The 19,971-nt window shown below is 46.9% G+C and overlaps 1 protein-coding gene across 1 annotated transcript in view; it reads right to left on the bottom strand.

Moving 5' to 3' along the window:
* ANKRD33B (ankyrin repeat domain 33B) overlaps positions 1-19,971 on the bottom strand; it is an 82,653-nt gene that overhangs the window by 34,901 nt on the left and 27,781 nt on the right. The window contains exon 2 of the mRNA XM_028122675.2: positions 3,312-3,441. Coding sequence (XP_027978476.1) covers positions 3,312-3,441 — 130 coding nt within the window. The remainder of the gene's footprint in view (positions 1-3,311; positions 3,442-19,971) is intronic.

Here is a 19,971-nt window from a genome sequence, read left to right on the forward strand (position 1 = left end):
GGGGCCCAGATTATCACATACAGGCCAGCCACGGCAATCCTAATGGTGTAACCACGCTACACTCTCCCTCCCGCTGCAGGGGACGCTCCACCGGGGCCACGAACACCAGCGTCTTGTCCCCTTCCCTGCTTCCCATGGGTGACCAAAGGCGCAGAGGGAAGGCAGTCGCGATGCCCGAAACCACAGAAGGCCTGCTGGAGGTGGGGACGGGGCAGGTTGCAGGACTTCCGACCTTGGGAAAGTCCAGTCATGGCCCCAATGAGCAGGGTGGGATCAGACTGATGATGAAGGTGATGAAGGTTAACGATGGTCCCAAGGGTAGAGCCCTGACCCAAGAGGACAGGTGTCCTTATAAGAGGAGACACCAGAGACCTCACTCTCTCTCTCCACCATGTGAGGACACAGCAAGGAGGCGCCCCGTGCACAGGAGGAGAGCCCTCACCAGGAACCAAATCCCTGCCGCCCACTTTGATCTTGGGCTCCCAGCCTCCAGAACTTTGAGAAACAAATTTCTGTTGTTTAATTCCCTCAGTTTGTGGGATTTTTGTTATAGAAGCCCGAACACACTGACCTCAGGGATGCTCGAGAAGAATAAAGTAAATGTAATCCGATGAATGGCATAGAAACACATTAATGAAATAATATGCAAAATTTGCTCAGACCTTAGAGTAAAAGGATGGGGGGGGGAAGGAGAAAGAACATTGTGGCATGAGGACCAGGTGACTTACTCTATGTCTAAGAGGGAATCTCAGGAAGAAAGAACAAAACAAGGCAGACAGTGTTTCAAAGAGATTAACAGAGAGTTCTTAAAAATACACCTAATGTAAGTCAAAACAAACGCAGAGAAGGAGCTGAGCTATACGACAGTTAGGGGGGCGGGGGGGGTGTTTTCATTGTCAAAGATGAGGTGGGAGATATTTCCAATCTCAGCAATATCAGGGTCTCAACAAAGACAAAAGCAGGCTGGAATCAGACTTTTCCCCTACAACACTCAATGGAAAAAAAGGGGGGGGGTCAAAGGACAAGTCGTTATTCCTATTATTTCAAATAGGCAAGAATTCAGAAGGTACCTCATGGGTAACCACAGCCTATACCCTTAACACACAAACAGTTCTGGCAAATCAATAAGAAAGGAACCTCGTCTTACTGCACATTCTCCTAGTATTCGTGTGTAGCCTGTGACATAAGCCCCCCTCTCCGGCAACCCCCGAACCCTCCCCGCTCTGTACCCCAGCAGACATTGTGGAGTTTGGAGCTCTATACCCTCCACCTACCGCTGAGGCCTCTGACTTAGATATGTCACATCTCAAAGACCTGAGTGCCAAATGGAGCCAATGCTTCTCCACCTATTACTGTACACATGCCTCTTGGCAATTCGTCATCCCCTGTCCTGATGCCAGAAGCCATCCCAGAGGCCACCTCTCCTCCACCAACCTCCTCATACCACTTTCTGTCAGGCAGGCCTTGCTCCTTCTCTGCTTCTGAAGCCGCTTCTGGGCCCATGAGGATTATCCAGCCCCTGTCACCACACACCCAGCCTCATGGCACTCAAATGCATTCCCTCATGTTCTCATGTTGCACCTAGACCCTTAATGATCCGGTTCCTGCCTCCTCGTGGGGCCACCTCTCATCTCTCCTAGTCACCCACAACCCTCCCGCCACACCGCCTGAGATGGGCCAGGCCCCCTCTTCGCCCCGTGCACTTGGATACCTCGGCTGCAACGGCCCCCCTCTGACTCCTTCAGCATTCAGTTCAAGCCCCCTTCCCCATCCCCCCTCTTCACGACCCCTGTCGTCAACCAGCAGGCCAGGTGGGGCGTTCTCGCTCACGGCCCCCAGCACACCTTCCATCAGAGCTCCATCAGAGGCCTACTGAGCCAGAGAATTACTGGAGGGCAGAGCTGCCCTTCACTTGGGCATCCTCCGTTCCTGGGCCAGTGGGAGGCGATGAATGGGGAGCCCAGGGTCAGTGAATGCCTCCCGCTATCCACTTCCACTCTTGCACTTGAGGATCTTGTGGATCTCGGCTTTCGAAGCCTGGAGTGCCCCATGGGGGCAGAGCTTCGCACCCTAAGACCTGCTGAGGCGAACATGTCTTTGCACATATCTGGCTCCTCTCTAATTCAGGGGGGTTCTCCACCTTACCCAGCTTGACTAAAAAGCAATGTGTACGTACGGACTACTCCCTGTTACATTACAGGGAATGAAGCTGCCAGATGCTGGCTTTGCTGGGCTCCCTGGGCTCCCTGGGCTCCTTGGGCCAGAGTCACCCCCATGCTGGCTTTGACCCAGGAGCTTGTGATGCAAAACGGGACAGGAGGTCTCTCTTTGGTGGCACAGCAGATGTTCCCTTTCCAGAATCAAAGGGCAGTGTGGCCTGGGGCATTTTCTCCAGCTTCCCAGCCCTGAGTCCAACACTCATGCCCCACGACATCGTGAGGTGTCCTACATTCCGTCAATAAGCAAACGCCTCTCCTTCCCAACTCGTCAGGAAGCAGCTTCTTTGCAGCTGAGAGCCTGACCGATCAAACAGATCAATCTTGCAAGCCAAGAATTTTCGAGGTGGTCAAGTGACAAACCCACTTAACCCCACAAGGACAAACGACGTATGGTCCGGAACGGACGAGCACGGGCTTGTCTCCAAAACCGCCCGAGGACGATTCTAGAAGAGGACAGCCACAATGCGCTCGGTGGCAGGGCTGAAGGACCCTTACTGGGAAGCTCTCTCCCTAACAGTTCCGCCTTGTTACACTGATACACTCTCGGCAAGAAGCTCCTGGCTTTCCTTTACATCTACCTGGCAAGTGTAAGGTTACCTTGTAACTACGTCTATCGATCCAGTCACCATCACTTGTAACTACGTCTATCGGATCCAGTCCCTACCACCCACCGGTGAGGGTAGTGAGTTCACCAGCATCTCTCCGTTCCCCAACTCCAAGCACTGGGTGGGGCGCAGTGCTCCAGGGGAAGGGATGACAAGGCTTGGGTTTCCGCTACAGCTTCATCTTCAAAGACTGTGCAGTATCAGGGCGAGATGTGCCCAACAGCGGGCTCTGCACAAATAAACTCTGCATCGTCCCCAAGGCACAAGGACAACATGTCCACATCCTGATCGACCTTCTCCTATACCTCTCAGCAGCAGAACAGATTTCTGATCAATTCCCGTCCTTACATTAATCTCAGGAGCTGAGTTCAAGTGCAGAGCCCCGCCCCCCCGCCCCCCCCCCCCCCCCCCCGCCCCGAACCGCCTGGCAGCTGCCCCGCCCCGCCCCAGCCTCAGCTCCGGGAGGGAAGGCAAAGCCGGGTCTTACCTGCCTGTGCGGCTGTGATTAGGGCCGTGTTCCCCTCGCTGTCCTGCCAGTTGACATCAACGTGGGGGCACTCTGCTAAGACCACCACAGTATCCACAAAGCCGTGGTAGCAGGCGACAATAAGGCCAGTCTAGAAGTGAAGAGGGAAGCGGGTCAGAGGGGCAGACCACTGCAGACCCCGTGTGCACACACTGTCCCCCGCCCCGGTGGGATCACAGAGAACCCCGGGTCCCGGTTCTGGCTGGCAGTTTAGAGCAAGCCAGGCTTTTCTTCACTCTCGAATGTTCATTGGGTGATGCCCACAAGAGAGGCACGGTGCCTGGGAAATGTCTGGGAACCAAGATCCCTGCCTGTACGGTGTGCCTTCTAACGGGAGGTCAAACAGCAAACTAGAGACCTACCAGACGAGTGAGGACAGAGTGTGTTAGAAAGGAGACTAGGATAAGAGAGGCTGTGCGTGCGGGGGGGGGGAGTGCGGGGGGGGAGTGGCTCCGGCAGGGTGCGCGGGGTGGGCTCCCTGGGAAGGAGACGGTGGACGAAGATGGGAAGGAGGTGAGGAAGGGCCGAGGGCTGCGGAGGGGGAGCACCCCTGGGAAGCCCGGGGGTGGAGCCTCGTGAGCCAGAAGGAGGACGTCAAGGGGCATCGGAACCCCAAGAGGCCACAGCACAAACTGCTCAGCGTTTTGAGCAGTCAGTTGTCAGGTACCCTCATCAAGTCTAGCTGCTGGATGGAAACAGCATCTATGAGACCAGCCTGGATGTGGGGAGAGCAGATGGGAGGGGTGGTGTCATAAAACATAAATATTTGGTCTTTGTCCCCAGTTCCTGGCACACAGCTCTGAAAACCCCTAGAAATTAGTTTCTTACATGCTAATGAGATGATGCACATTGGGGGCAGGGTGCTGGTAGCTTCAGGATGGAGGCCAGTCTCTAGAAAGACCGACCGCCCCACAAGTAGGAGGTTAGATCTTGCCCCTTCTCTGCACAGTGCCCCCCAACCCCACCTCCGGGGAGGGGAGCAGGGTTGGAGACTGAGTTCAATCACCAATAGCCAATGATTGAATGGTTAGAGCAAATCATGCCTACTTAATGAAAGCTTCTTAAACACCCCTAAACAATGGGGTTTGGGGGGCTTCAGGGTTGGTGACACGTTGAAGTGTTGGGAGGGTGGTGCCCCCAGAAAGGGCACGCAAGTTCTGCACCCCTTTCCTATACCTCGCCCTGAGCACCCCTTCCGTTTGGCTGTTGTTGGCTTTTATCCTTTATAATAAACCAGCGACAGTCAGTAAAGCGCTTTCCTGAGTTCTGTGAGTTATTCTAGTGAATTATCAAACATGAAGGGGAGAGTGTGGGAATCCCCAAATTTGTAGCCAGTTGGTCAGAAGGTGACCCCTGGGTTGAGACTCGTGGGACGGAGCCACACCCCTGTGGGGTCTGCGCCAGCCCTGGGGCGTTAGTGTCAGAATTCCTGGAACCGCTGCAGACCCTGTTGGTGGAGAACTGCAGAACCAGCAGATGCTGGGCCAACGATGATGGCGGTCAGCCGTGAGCCAGGAAGCAAGCCCTCACCGGACCCCGACCTTGGTCTTGGATTCCCAGACTCCAGAACTGTGAGAAACGAATTTCTGCCGTTTGATCAGCCATCCACTTTCTAGTATTTTGTGCAGCCACTGAGCTGACTAAACACTTTGTGACAAAGGAAAATGATCTCAGACTCCTCACACACATGGATTCGGGGACATGCTAAAATTCAAGACGTGGCAATCCGGAGCTAAGGATCATGTGACGCTGAGCACTGCCCACTGTACACACCACCGCACAGGGGATGCTAAGCTTATGTTTAGAGCAACTCCACGGTGACCCAGCTCTATGTGGGCCAAGGGTTTAACAAGAATGTCATTTTTCGTGGAACAAGGAAAGGGCACGGGCAATCCCACCTGCTTATCTCAATATGCTCCTGGTTGCTGTCCCAAAAGAATACTGAATCACATATATTTGAATTTTTAGTTTTAGAGACCATCACAGTTTTTTTTTTTAAACTGACATCCCTTCGGCAGCATAAGGAGCTCCATCATGTTGTGACTATAGTAAAGCCTATTTAATTTGCCCCAGCTCATGCCTTCTTTGAAGTAAGTCATTCCGTCCATAGAGTGAAATGGTTCACAATAATTTAATTTAAAAGAGAAGAGAGCACGAGTGAGTCCAGGCTTTCAGTGTCTCGGATAACTAGAGTTCACTGCCACCAACATCTGCCTTCTCCCACCCAACTTGTCTGCTCACTGCTGCATAAACAGCCCAGAAAACCTGCGACTCCATTTGGTTGGCACCAAAATCTCATTTTGAAATTCTTTGGATGGAGGTATTTCTCAAGTGTCCGACAATTTCCTGACTTATATATAAGGCATGCTGAACACAGCGTAACCTCTTCCTTTTTACATAATGACACAAGAAGCTCATATTTGTTACAGAAAAGAAATCCGAAAACAGAGAAGACAAAAAATTATCTAGACACACACAATCTCACAAACACACACATACACACACGTGTGCACACACATGCCCATGTTTTCTATACCAAAATAGGATAACTTGTTATATGTTTCAATGAGGACTATATCAGCAATGTCTTTTCACATCAATCAAAACACTTGTGTGTCAACATTTCCACCAGATGTGGAACACTCTACTCCAGTAGGGCAGAATCATAGTTATTTAATGCATCCCCACTCTTGGATGCAGAGATTGATTCCAATTTTTCCAAATTATGAGTAAAACCTGCAATGAAAATCCCTAGAACCACGGCTTCATGCTTCTCATTCCTTACTGTCTCAGGAGATATTCTTAGAAGTAGTATTTCTGGATTAAAGGAAAGAGATATTCTGAAAGCCTTGAACACATATTGAAAACCTGTCCTTCAAAAATATCCCAAAGGACCCCCACCTTTGCCGACCTGGCCATCCAATCTTTACTTAAGGACTGTGGGTTAAAAGGAAGAATTTCCATCAGTGGATAATAAAGCAGTGCTCCCCAGCACTCCTCAGCACCTGGTTCCTGGTTCTGTGTTCTCTCTTTTGGGATCATGCATACCTCCATTCCTTGCTACCACAACCACTGGGAGGGTCCATTCTGGAACCACAGCCCCTTCTGGCCACCTAAAGTGAGACTTCCCAAAATGTGCAGCACATCGCTGCCGAGAGTAGCCTTGGAAATCTCAGCACAACCTTAGGTCAGAAATGAAGATTATCAGGGGAAAAAATAGAAACCTAAATTTGAGGGCTCAGGAAAAAATGGTATCGGATACCTCTCGTCTCCCAGCAGAGACTGACTTACATTACTATTAACACAATAACCTTCATTCCCTACCCTCTGGGGGTCTACTGGCACTCTTGGACCATGATCTCCCAAGACAAACAGCAACAAAGGACTTGTCACAAAGACAAATAAATATTAACCACTGCTAAACTGACAGAAGCCCATTTGCAGATGGTCCCCAAAGCCATATATAAGCTGTTTTTTTTTAATTATAAGCAAAGTGTCCATGAGAATAAAATAATATTATTAAGAAAAAATCGGTAAACTACCTACAAGTAGAAGCTTCCATTTGGACATCAGCTAGAAATTCAAGTCCCTCAAAACGCTTAATTTTTAAGTCTACACACCATAGAAATGTTGGCGTGACAACAACAAAAAAAAATGAGTTGAGATGTTTCTTCTTAAAAACTGTAAGGGTTCGCACATCAAAAAACAAAAATATACAAACCAAAATTCCATTTCTCGCAGGAAGAAAGGAGGATCTAACACCAGGATTTTAGTAACATTATTTATTGTACTGACAGATGAAAGAGGTGCAGGCAAGAGGAAGAAAGGTCATGAACACACACACACACACACACACACAAACCAGAAAATGCACAGGAAACATCTAGATGAATTACACCGAAGTATTAATGTCCTCTGTGAAAGGAATGAGAATAGGGTGTACATGATGGTTAATTTTAGGTGTCATAATTTTATGTTGTACCCAGATATTTGGTCAAACATTATTCTAGATGTTTCTGTGAAAGTATTTTTTTTTGACAAGACTAACATTTAAGTAAAGCAGATTGCTCTCCCTGATGTGGGTAGGCCTCACTCAATCAGTTGAAGGCCTGAATAGAACAAAGAGAGACCTCCCCTACACAAGAAGGAATTCTGCCAGGGGACCACCTTTGGACTTGAACTACAACTTTTCCCTGGGTCTCCAGCCTGCCAGCCCACCCTGCTGATTTTGGATTTGCCAAGCCTCTGCAATTGTGTGAACCAATTCCTTAACAGGAAAAAAATCTGTACGTGTGTATGTGTCTGTCTATATAGTTACATAGAGTTGTTATATAGTTATATATAGCTAGATAGATACGTGTGTGTGTGTGTGTGTGTGTGTGTGTATCTAGCTAAAGATATATGGAGATATATAGACATAGACAGATACCTACAGACACAGAGACTCTATTGGTCTGTGTCTCTGGCGACTCCTGATTAAGACAAGGTAGGTGGGAAAGGAACACTTTGAAGGAACTGCTTTTTACTCTATATGTCTCTGTACAGTTTCTGTTCTTTAAAACAAAGTTGTGTTTGTGAGGAACTTACATGGTTTTAATTCACAATGAAAAACAAGTACAAGTAATGATGTTTACATTCATAACGCTCTCATTAGGAAATACAGTTTTATAACAGCCCCTGTAAACAGTGGAGAAGAGAACCATCTATGAGGAGGGAGGAGCGGCAGTGGGCAGAAGAAACCAGGAACTGACAAGCAGCCCAGCGAAAAGAGACCGGTACACCAAGAAGCACATACGAACCCCGCAGCCGCATGGTACAAAAATAGATCTAGTAATTATCCTGGTTATCAGGAAGAAAAAGGATATTACCCATGTTCTAATGTGAGAAAGAAACTCCATCATTCATAGTACAATTTTTTTTAATTGGATACCAAGAGAAGAAACCTCAGTGACTCAAAAATCCATTTCCATGCAACACCTTTCTCCATTCTCCAGAACAGTACCACCAGCAGGAAGCAAGAAATGTTCATGCGGCTTTGTGAAAGAACTTAAGAATCTCAGTCCTCTAAAATACATGGTATTTCTAAAAACTGCCATGAGTTACTGCCAGCATGGGTGTGATCTGTTGGGTCAGGTGTGTTTGGTGGCATAGTTTCAATAATCTTATTTATGATGAATAAGCACCATGATGAGAACGTAAATCCCAGGACGGGAATCTGATCATGTTGGTCACTGCTGAGCTCCCAGCTCTAAGAACAATGCTGAGCTGTGATATATTTATGGAACAAATAAATGAATACGAGGATTTTTAGTAAACAGTTTCTTCCCAGATGGTCAATGGATTTGCCCTTTGCACTACCACATTTTGAAGGCAAGGGCATGGCCAGCACCTTTCTGGACAGCAGGTGATATCCACCCTAAGCCTTCCACCACCCCCCGCTTGGCCTGGACGCTTACAGACATAGCTCCCGCCCATTTGGAAGGCAAAAAAATCTAGCAACTTCACTCACACTAACATTGCCCGAGCTTGCAGGCTTTAAATAATTCTCACCAAACTATCACTTTGTAAAATGTTGCTTTTGTGTTATACACCTCGTAAAACATTTGCAGCTTCCGTGAGGAGACATTTTACTGAGAAATGTTTCTGGTCCCCTGAGACATGCTCACAGTTGGGATGGCTGATGAAGTCAAGGGAGCAGCGGGGGAATGGTCAGGAAAACCCACATAATCTTGGGAGAAGGGTTGTTTGCAAGCCTGGAAGGGAGACAGATGTTATAAAATACTCTAGGATGGCCTTCTAGAATGAAAATCATAGCCAAGTTTTCCTTTGTTCACTTTTAAGATGATGTGAATTAAAATCAGGGGCCTAAGAAAAGAATATTCCACTGGCGGGCGGAGGTGGGAACCCAGGATAAAAATAACCCAGGCCCCTAGTTGCAACAAGGACAATGGCCCGGGAAGGGTGAGGTCCCTGCAAGGGGTCAGCTCCTGGTTCAGCTTCACACAGTGGTGCAGGCACACTCAGCCCGGCGCAAACACAAGACTGGCTCAGATTTTCCACTCTGACAGTCTTCTGAAAACACCTCCTTACCATCTAATTAAGCTATTCCCCCAACGAGATTCCAAAGGAAAGGGTATTCTATAAAAGTCTTCCCCTAACACTGGTTCATTATTTCAACACAGTAGAGGGGAAAGGTGAGTAATGAAGCTCTAAGACCAGCTCCACAGGCAGGAATGCGTTCCATGGGCCTCACATGGACAGCCTAGGAGAGGTTGCGCACCTGCAAGGTGCGGAATCCCCAACACGCACCGTCTTGTAGAGAAGCCTGACTGCGCATGTCAAATAGCATCGCTCTGCTTCAGTTCTTCATTAAACGAAGAAATGGCGCGGGCGCCTGGGTGGCTCAGTTGGTTAAAAGACTGCCTTCGGCTCAGGTCATGATCCTGGAGTCCCGGGATCGAGTCCCATGTCGGGGGGGGGGTCCCCGCGGGGGGGTCCCCGCTCAGCGGGGAGTCTGCTTCTCCCTCTGACCCTGCCCTCTCTCATGCTCTCTCTCTCTCTCAAATAAATAAAATCTTTAAAAAAAAAAAAAAGAAAGAAAGAAAAGAAATGTCTGTCCCTGGAGGCAAACCCTTCCCAACTGTCTTAGGGAAGCTGAATGAGCTCAACCACAAAGCCCAGGCAGCAAACTTCCTCTCTGAAGTGTCTCCGTAAGAACTCACATTAGCATGCAATTTCTATGATATGACGTCTGTTTTCCTTTAAAGGCACACACTTATTAGACTTCCTAGGTGGTTTTTTCTTTTTTTTTTTAGTGTCTTGATCCGAATTACTTCCTGTGATGTGTTATCATAAGTTTGGAGGGTAAAGAGATGTCTATGTCTAGTGCAGTGGGGGTGGAGGTGACCACCTAGCCAGCAGGCAGGTCCCAAGGGCACCTCCCACTGTGGGGCGTGGCCCCAGGACCTCTCAGGAGCCAGCTCACAGAACCGAGTCCCATGGAACATTCCATGGACAGCGGGCCCGACACACACTTACTGAGGGCCTGCTTGTGCCAAGCACAGCTCAATGCTGGGGGGACACAAGTGAACCGGACAGAAACCCGCACAGCCCCTGATAATCTGCTTGTGCTCAAGCAGCCCCGACTCGGGCAGCTCTCCCCGGGAGGTACGCATGAGCATTCACTGTAAACAAATTCCAAATATTGAGAAAAGTAAAATAGGAAGTAAGTAATATAACGAACACCCTCGTCACATTGACTATGTTAGCAAAGGCTAATGTTCTGTCATAACTGCTTCACTTTTCTGTAAGAAATCAACATTCCAAAAAGAGCTGACATGCCTTTTGGGGCATCCTTCCTCCCTGGAGGCAACCAGTTACGTGCTGATAGGTATCCTGACTTGGCTTTTGAATTTTTTTTTAACCTATGCCATGTATCTATAATCAATATGTTAAATATAGAGTGTTACTTTGTATTTGAAGTATTTATAAAAAAAAATAGTATTTCTGTGTTACCTGTGAGCCTGCAACCTGATTTACTCAGTGCTGGATGTGAGATAAACCGAAATATCAGGCAAGCACATCATCTCCACATATGGGTCCCTCACTAGTCATTTATACCCCCAAACTGATAGACATTTAATTTAATTTGGTTCCAAAGTCCCGCAAGTGTAAATACGGAGCACTGAGTTAGAACCTTGGTCTGTATCTCCTGATGCACCTGAGCTAGAGCTCCCTTGGAATCGGCATCTAAAAGTCAGGGTTTCTCGACCACGGCACCGTTTCCATGCGGGGTCTTATGGCTCTATCCTGAGAGGCGATCCCACGCACTGCCGAATGTTTAGCTGCATCCCTGGCCGCTACTCACTAAAGACCAGGAGCATATCTTATCCCCAACTAATGGCAACCAAAATGTCTCCAGACATTGCTAAATGCTCCCCCCACCCCGGGGGAGAAGGGGGCCCAAATCGCCAAATCGGCCAAAAATCCCAGGTGAGAACCGCCTATAGAAGTGACCTAGATGGGTGTAGGATCTGCCAAAATGCTCTCTGAAGTGGCTGCAATTTCTTACACACCACCACTGGTGTACATGAGTTATAACCTCCTTCCTACAACCTCCTTCCTACAACCTTCTTCAGCCTGCTTTTCTTTTCCACCAGTCGGATGGGAAGTCCTTGTTACTGTCTTTAGCTTGCAATTCCCGATCACCAGTCAGATAGAAGATCTCCCACAAGTTCCAGTGAATGACTGGTTTATATCCTTTGCCCATTTCCTGCTGGCTTCTTTTCCTTATTGGTCCGTCTGAGTTCTTTACATATTCAAAGTCAGCACTATCCAACAGAAATATAACAGGAGCCACAAGTATAAGCCACATACTTAATTTTAAGTGTTCTGGTGGCCACATTAAGAAAAGCAAAAAGAATCAGGTGAAATTCATTTTAAGGATGCATTTTATTTAACCCAATATATCCCAAATGTGATTATAACACATAATCAACATTAAAAAGTTTAATGAGAGGGCGCCTGGGTGGCTCAGTTGGTTAAGCGACTGCCTTCAGCTCAGGTCATGATCCTGGAGTCCCGGGATTGAGTCCCGCATCAGGCTCCCTGCTCGGCAGGGAGTCTGCTTCTCCCTCCGACCCTCCCCCCTCCCATATGCTCTCTCTCTCTCTCATTCTTTCTCTCAAATAAATAAAATCTTAAAAAAAAAAGTTTAATGAGATACTAATGAGGCAGTAAGGGCTGGGAGGGGGCCCTGAGTCGTGCTGAAACCTCCACCCATGAGCTTTGCAGCATCTCCTGGAAAGGGGCAAAGGAAATCGCTGTTAAGAGGTTGTTGATTCAGGGAGCGCCGGGGTGGCTCAGTTGTTAAGCGTCTGCCTTCGGCTCAGGTCATGATCCCAGGGTCCTGGGATCGAGTCCCGCATCGGGCTCCCTGCTCCACGGGAAGCGTGCTTCTCCCTCTCCCACTCACCCCTGCTTGTGTTCCCTCTCTCGCTGTGCCTCTCTCTGTCAAATAAATAAATAAAATCTTAAAAAAAAAAAAAGAGTTGTTGATTCAGTAATGTGAAGCTATAATAATAAGATGCACTCACTGAGAGTCTAGCAGAAAAACAAGTGGTTGGAAGCTCACCATCTAGGGTGTTTTGCCATCCCAAGTAACCCTTAGCATTCCCCAAAAAGTCCTGTCTTCCACATGCGTAGGACACACACTCGCCCACGTGTGGGTGACAGTCCACGACGGAGCTGGTAAGGTACACAACAGAACTTTGTCCCTGTTTTCTGCATTGACTATCCTTGAAGCTCACATATGGAATGTCTCTCAGCCAGGGTCTGGGTGAGGGCTTGGAGAGCAGGGCCCCACCCGCACCTCCAGCCAACCCACAAGAGCATGAATGAGCAAGAAGCGAATCTTGGGGGTTGATCCTCATCACTGCAAACACATCATATCCAAACATAACCTACAAACACATACCCATATAACAGGTACAGTAGTGTCGACCGTGTTCCTATTTATTTTTTTCCATGGGAAAAACTGTCCTTTAAGATTATGTCCTTGCTACTTGTTTGGGCATACAATGTACTTTCACTTATAATAGGATGGAGAAAGAGTTTCTGATGATATTTTCCATTCTTAGCTTGCAACATCAAAACTTGATAACTACGTCCTGCCGCATATTCCAAACACACTTACACAAGGCCAGTCCTCCAGCCTGGTAACCACTGTTCCTCGTGGTACCATCAAGGGTACCCGAGTGCCTGAACATGCTGCCACCCGTAGCTTCTGACCTCTAATGTGGCCACACAAAGACCCCATGGTGGGGCTCTCGCCAGCACCAACCTTCGCCGCTAGCCCTCACTCAGTTCTCCATGCCTCCAAGCCTTTGCCCCTGGAGTGGCCTCCACCTGATGCACCTTCCTCCCCCTCACAGGTGCATCCCCGAGTCTCCAGGCACATGCCTGATCCTCCTGCATGTCATGGGTCGGCCCCTCTACACCCGTCTGCTGGTGCTCTCACTGGGCTGGGAGCACTCCCCACTGGCAGGTGGGCTCCAAGTGGAGAAGCACCACATCTTTCTGACTCTGTTTCCTCAGTGACTGGCATCTACAACACACTCGATAAGCATCTGTTGAATGAATGAAATGCCCCTGACATGTTTCAGTACCTCCCAGCTCACACAGTGCTCAGTTTACTCTCTCAACTGAGGCACGGACGCATGGTGACGAGCTTCGAGCTTTTTACGGTACTGACACATTCAAGCAAGGAAATTACTTGGGGTCCCAGGGAACCTCCAAAAACACAGGTGCCTTTAGTGTCTAAATATCACTCTAGGCTGGCGCCGCCAGATCTGGGGCTGAATAACACAGATGTGAAAGCAACAACCAAATGCAAAGAAATCGAAAGCAGGCTCAAGAGTTCCACCATGAGGAATTCACTTCAAGGATATCAACAATATGTCAACAGATCTGCATAAAGAGCTCTAACTGCAAAAGCCTGAAAACAACCCAGGCTATGGGACACTCTGTCGCCCCCAACAGGAATGAGGTTGGAATGCAGGTGCTGATGTGCAAAGATCTTCAGGGGACAGTATTAGTAAAACAACCGTAACCACAGCTCAGAACAGGGCATGGGATATAACCTCTTTTGGGATGAACTGCTCAAATGTGTGCATGGCTCCTGGAAGGTCTCTGTTCATAAATGATCTTTCATTTTTCTGAAAGGAGATGTAAGAAATCTAACTAGCGGGGCGCCTGGGTGGCTCAGTCAGTTAAGTGTCTGCTTTCAGCTCAGGTCACAACCTCGGGGTCCTGGGACGGAGCCCTGTGTTGGCTCCCTGCTCAGTGGGGAGTCTGCTTCTCCCTCTCTCTCTCCCTGCTATTCACCCCACTCATGCACTCTCTCTCTCTCTCTCTCTCTCAAAATAAATAAATAAAATCTTTAAAAAGAAAGAAAGAAAGAAATCTAACTAGCCACCTTGAAGACACATATCATAAGAGAGAGGACTTAGAGGTTTTATTAAATATTTTGGATTTGTTTCAAAGTCCTCTCAAGGTGTACACATTTTTAAGTATACAAGTAAAATTATTCTGGCAATGGGGTTACAAGCTATATTTTTATTGTTCTTATGTCAAAGAGATGCCTAATAAGTTGTTTTAAATAAACAAAAACAAACATTACTATGGATAAAATGGACAAAATATATCAGGAAAATTCTTTCAGAGGCAGGGCTCACCCAACGGCCTTTGGATTAAGAATAGACAAATTCGAAGCTGTAATTCAAAACAATTTCCCTTTAGACCAAATTTTGCAAACAACGCGAATTTTATTACCACTGCAAACCTCTTGTTTGAATTTATGATTTTAGAATGTTAGTCATTTTAGGAAGTGACTTTGTTCAACTATAGTGTCTCTTTAAATCCGGTATATATATTACAGGCAGTTACATATATTATTTATTATATACGTATCAGGCTTGTTTTCCCAATAACGGCAATGGTTTTCCCACAGTCACCTTACCATCAGTGAGAGAAAACCAGGCCTGGTTACCAGGACAGGCGCTCCAGGCAGCAACTGTCAGTACCCATGACATGTTCCTCTCACCGTTTATCCCGAGTTTTTACGACATATACACAAAGCTCAGCAGGGAACTTTAAAGAGAGAGAAGAACTCAAAGAGCAAAATATAGAAAACAGAATGACACAGAAAGTACTCCGCCAGCGAGAAAGGGCTGACAGAGGGGATGCTATCACCCCACCGGCCAAATCCAAAAGCCAGCCCCCCAAACCCGGCCCACAGACCACAGCCCAGCCAAGGCCGGCAGCCACCCTGTGTGAGATCCTGAGTCAGAACTGCCCAGCCAAGCTGCTCCTGAATCCAGAAACTGGGAGAGGACATGAATGCTAATGGTTCTTCGGGCCACTATTCTGAGGTGATGTTATGTGGCATTAGATAAACAGCAGTGAGTCATAAGAGGAGACCCCAGACACACACAGTCATAATCTTCCGCACCCCACACACATTAGCGACTTATGTTTCCGTCTTAAGAACTGGATTCTTGGACTAAAGGGTGAATACATGTTTATACAAAGAAATACATAATTAAATAAAGTATACAACCATTTCATTAATAATCAGCCATTAAAATCTACTAAATATTATGCTAGGTACAAGGAGATATAATTAATGCCACAAACCAGCTAAGAAAATTTCCCCTCTGGGCTTAAATCAGAACTCACTATATTCTTCAGAAGACATGAGCACAATACTATCTTTTCCTTTATTCAAAAATGTTCTCCTTCTGAAATTAGAAAAAAAAAAAGTTAAAGAACATTTTTCTGGGAGGCCTGGGTGGCTCAGTTGGTTAAGTGTCTGCCTTCGGCTCAGGTCATGATTCCGGGGTCCTGGGACTGAGCCCTCCATCGGGCTCCATGCTCAGTGGCGAGTCTGCTTCTCCCTCTCCCTGCTGCTCCCCCTGCTTGTGTGCTCTCTCTCTGACAAATAAATAAAACCTTAAAAAAAAAGAACATTTTTCTATTATATAATCTTACACGTTATCAAGCATTAGTAAAAATGAGCTATACAAAGAATTTTAGTCATGAAGAAAAGGCTTAAATCGTAATATAAAATGAAAAATATATACTTTAATAAAGAGGTTTATAAAATTATCAACAAGGCACCAGAATTTCAGTAGTGACTGATTCTAGGTGATGACATTACAGGTGGCTTATTTTTCTTTATACTTTTCTGTAATAAAAAGTCCCATTTTTACTACAATGAACACTTCCACTTATTCATCAGAAAATTAAAAGCTTTTAAGGAAGAAAAAATTCTGATAAAACTTCCCAGTGTCCTGCTTATTCAACGTCATAAGCAAGTTCATGGATTGGGAGGAACTAGTACAAAAAAGAAAAAAGAGAGAGAGAGAGAGAGAGAGCTGGGGCTTATCCTTTTCTGGAAAGAGCTGTAAAGGATAGAAATAGATTTACAATCAAGCAAGCAATCCATAAATGAAAAAAACGAATTGACCCTTTCAGGACCTGGGGGTTACCGTCAGCCTCATTTCTTGCAAAAACACTCCATAAAGTTTCGAGAGAGGGATCCAAATTGCCCACGACATTGGCCTCAAAGAACTGAAACCCTTGCTGGAGATGCAGTCTGTCACGCCAAAGCACTGCCCAGCTGGTCTGCTGGAGGGTCTCAGACAACAGTGTGCTCTACTCATGATAAAGAAACTCGACTCGGATTTTTTTTAAAAGCAATTTTTTTCACAGATACTGAGTCTGTAATGCACAGATACTGGTCTTGTGTCACACCGAGTGTGATGTAACACAGTACAATCCACACCAATCAATGGAGAATAAACAACTTAACTAATTATTCCCCCAAACCACCTACTTACTGTGTTCTGATTGGTTCGTGTTCAACCCTGGCCGCTATGAGTGCGGTCCCCGGACCAGCAACGGCAGCATTCCCCTGAAAGCTTGTCAGGATTCCAGAACGCTGCCCCTCCCACCCCACCTGTCCAGACTTAGTGACTCAGAGAGTGCACGTCTCAAGCCCCCAACTGGTCTACGGGACAAAAAGTGTGAGGAGGAGCTCCTGCGAGCAGGGCGGGACTCTCAGATGGACATGATGATGGGCGTCACTGCACCTGGGAGCCCAAGGTACGAGACGTCCCAGTCAACCCCTTCTGGGATGCCTGAAACACACCTCAGCTTGATTTTTCCGTTAATTTTTATTTTCATTGACTTTATTTTATTTTCATTGTATTTTATTTTGATTTCCTGTTCATTTTTATTTGATTCTGAATGACTGATTTTGATTTTTTTTGATTCTGACTTTACCTGACTGTCCCTAGTCCTGGCCCAGGTGCCTCCGGGCACCCCCTCAAAATGCCATCTCATTGGTCCTGTCTGCCACCTGCTCCTTGATCCCTCCCCCTGAGTCATCCCTGGTCGCAGGCTGCGATGGAGGGGTCACAGAGAGAAGGGGAGATCGCAGGATTTTATGGTTTGTATTTGCCTTATATATCTAGGCGTAGGAGCCCTACGACGGTGTAATAAAACAAATCCAGGGCAAAGAAGTCTCCCAGGGGAGGAAGCGGGTCACCCTGCTTTCAGAAGGCTCTTTGGTCAACCCGTGAGTATTTGGCCACCACCGTACAAGCCGGTACTGACAAGCTACATATGCCTGGCTGGCTGTCAGGAAGGCAAATGGGAACTGTGAAATCAGACAGTCCTTCCCCTGGGGAAAGTCAGTCTGGGGAAGCAGACAGGAAATAAATGGTGATGAGGCCTGCCCAGAGGACTACGGGAGGACAAGGGACTGGAAATGGGTCGGGAGAGGAGGCTAGCAGTCACACCGCTGAGCCCAACAACAGCAGGAGGCGCAGCGGTGTCAGGGAAGAGGGGGATGGCGTCCCAAGTGGCGCCAAGCATGTGCAAAGGCCGGGAGCTGGAAGCTCCAGGGGAATTCGGGAAACCGTGAAGGGTTGGCAAGGAGCACTAAGGAGTCTGAGTCTTGTCTGAAGCTAGGGAGACCCAACTGAGGTCTGAGGCAGGATGCATCATGATCAGATATTCCTTCTAAAAACCTGCCTCCAGGGGATGCCTGGGTGGCTCAGTCGGTTAAGCGTCTGACTTCGGCTCAGGTCATGATCTCGGGGTCCTGGGATCGAGCCCTGCATGGGGCTCCCCCCTCAGCAGGGAGTCTGCTTCCCCCTCTCCTTCTGCCCCTCCCCCGATGCTCTCTGGCTCTCAAATAAATAAATAAAATCTTAAAAAGAAAAGAAAGAAACAAATGAAAAGCCCACATCATAAAAGAAAAAAAACAAACAAACACCTGCCTCTGGTGGGGAGGTACGGTGGAAGGGGAGAGCTTTGCCATTTTCTTCTATTTTCAAAATATTCATTAAATATGTGCCCCCTCCCCACCTTTTTAAGCTGACTTGGCAACTCCTTTGTGATTTAAGATGTAATTGAAACTGACATCTGTCTGTCTGACTCATATCTGTCAGGGCTGACGGCTTCACCATAACATTCCGGGCTCTGGGATGTCTATTCTCCAGGTGTTCATTAATGTCTTCTAACTTCACTTTTTTTAATGGAAAAATTTAAATTATAACCTTTTCCAAATGTGAAGGTTCTTGATATCATTAGTCATCAGGGAAATGCAAATTAAACCCACACTGCGATACCACCACACACCCACCAGAACGGCTAAAATTAAAAAGACAATACCAAATGCTGGTGAGGGTGTAGATCTCTTGTGTTCCCAGCAGGTGGGCATGTAAAGTGGAATAAGCATATTTGAAAACTGGCAGTTTCTAATAAAATTCACCACACGCCTACCAGATGACCTAGCAATTCCACTCACAGGTATATTCCCAGGAGAAATAAAGTCTGTATTCACATAAAGACATGTATAAGGATGTTCAGTGCAGTTTTATTCATAACAGCCCAAAACTGCAAACCACCCACATATTCATCATCAAAAGAGTGGAGAAGGAAGCTCTGCTCTCCTCAAGCTTAGGAACACCACTCAACAACCAAAAAGAACAGAATCCTAATACATGCAACACCAAAAGGTCTCAAACACACTGCATCAAATGAAATAAGCCAGACACAAAAAAGTACATGCTGTTTGACTTCATTTAATGAAATCCAACGACAGGCAAAATTAATCTATAGTGATAAAAAAACAGTAAAGGGGATTATTGAAAGGAGTAGGAGAGAACTTTCTAGGGTAATGGAAACGTCCTATCTCTCAATCTGGGTAATATTTATATTGTATTATAATATAAATTATTGTGTATGTTCATTTGTCAAAATTCACTGAGCTGTACCCTTAAGAGTTCTGCATGTCTCTGTGTGTAAATTATTATCTCAATGAAGTAACAACCGTACAAAAACCAATTTAGCCAAAGATACACAAATGACCAAAACCACAATGAGACTTCACGCCACACCTGCTAGGATGCCTATCATCAAGAAAAACAAAAACCAACAAGTATCGGCAAGGATGAAGGGACACTGGAACCACAGCACCACTGCTGTGGAAAACAGTTTGGCGGCTCCTCAGAAAGCTAAACATAGAATGGCCACGAGGGCACCTGGGTGGCTCAGTCAGTTGGGTATCCAATTCTTGATTTTGGCTCAGGTCATGATCTCAGTGTCATGGGATCGAGCCCTGCGTCAGGCTCTGTGCTCAGCACGGATTCTGCTTGAGATTCTCTCTCCCTCTGCCTCTGCCCCTCCCCTCACCGTGCTCTCTCTAGCTCTCTAAAATCAATCAATCAATCAATCAATCAATCTTAAAAAGAAAAGAATGGCCATATGACCCAGCAATTCCACTCCTAGTATGTACCCAAACAAATTTAAAGCAGGGACTCAGATATTTGTACACCCGTGTGCATAGTGGCAACGTGATTCACAAGAGCTGAAAGTTGAGGCAGCCCAAGTGTCCATGAGCTTACGAATGGATGAACAAAATGTGGTCTCAGACCCTGGGGTGTTATTTCTTTAAATTAAGGACTGAAATTCTGACAGCCACTACAGCAGGGATGGACCCTGAAGGCATTATGCTGGGTGCAAGAAGCCAGACACAAATTCCATCTATGTG

This window comes from Eumetopias jubatus, unplaced genomic scaffold (assembly GCF_037043125.1).
Source record: "Eumetopias jubatus isolate StellerSeaLion01/CBP00866 unplaced genomic scaffold, mEumJub1_p1.0 scaffold_5, whole genome shotgun sequence".
Taxonomy (NCBI): domain Eukaryota; kingdom Metazoa; phylum Chordata; class Mammalia; order Carnivora; family Otariidae; genus Eumetopias; species Eumetopias jubatus.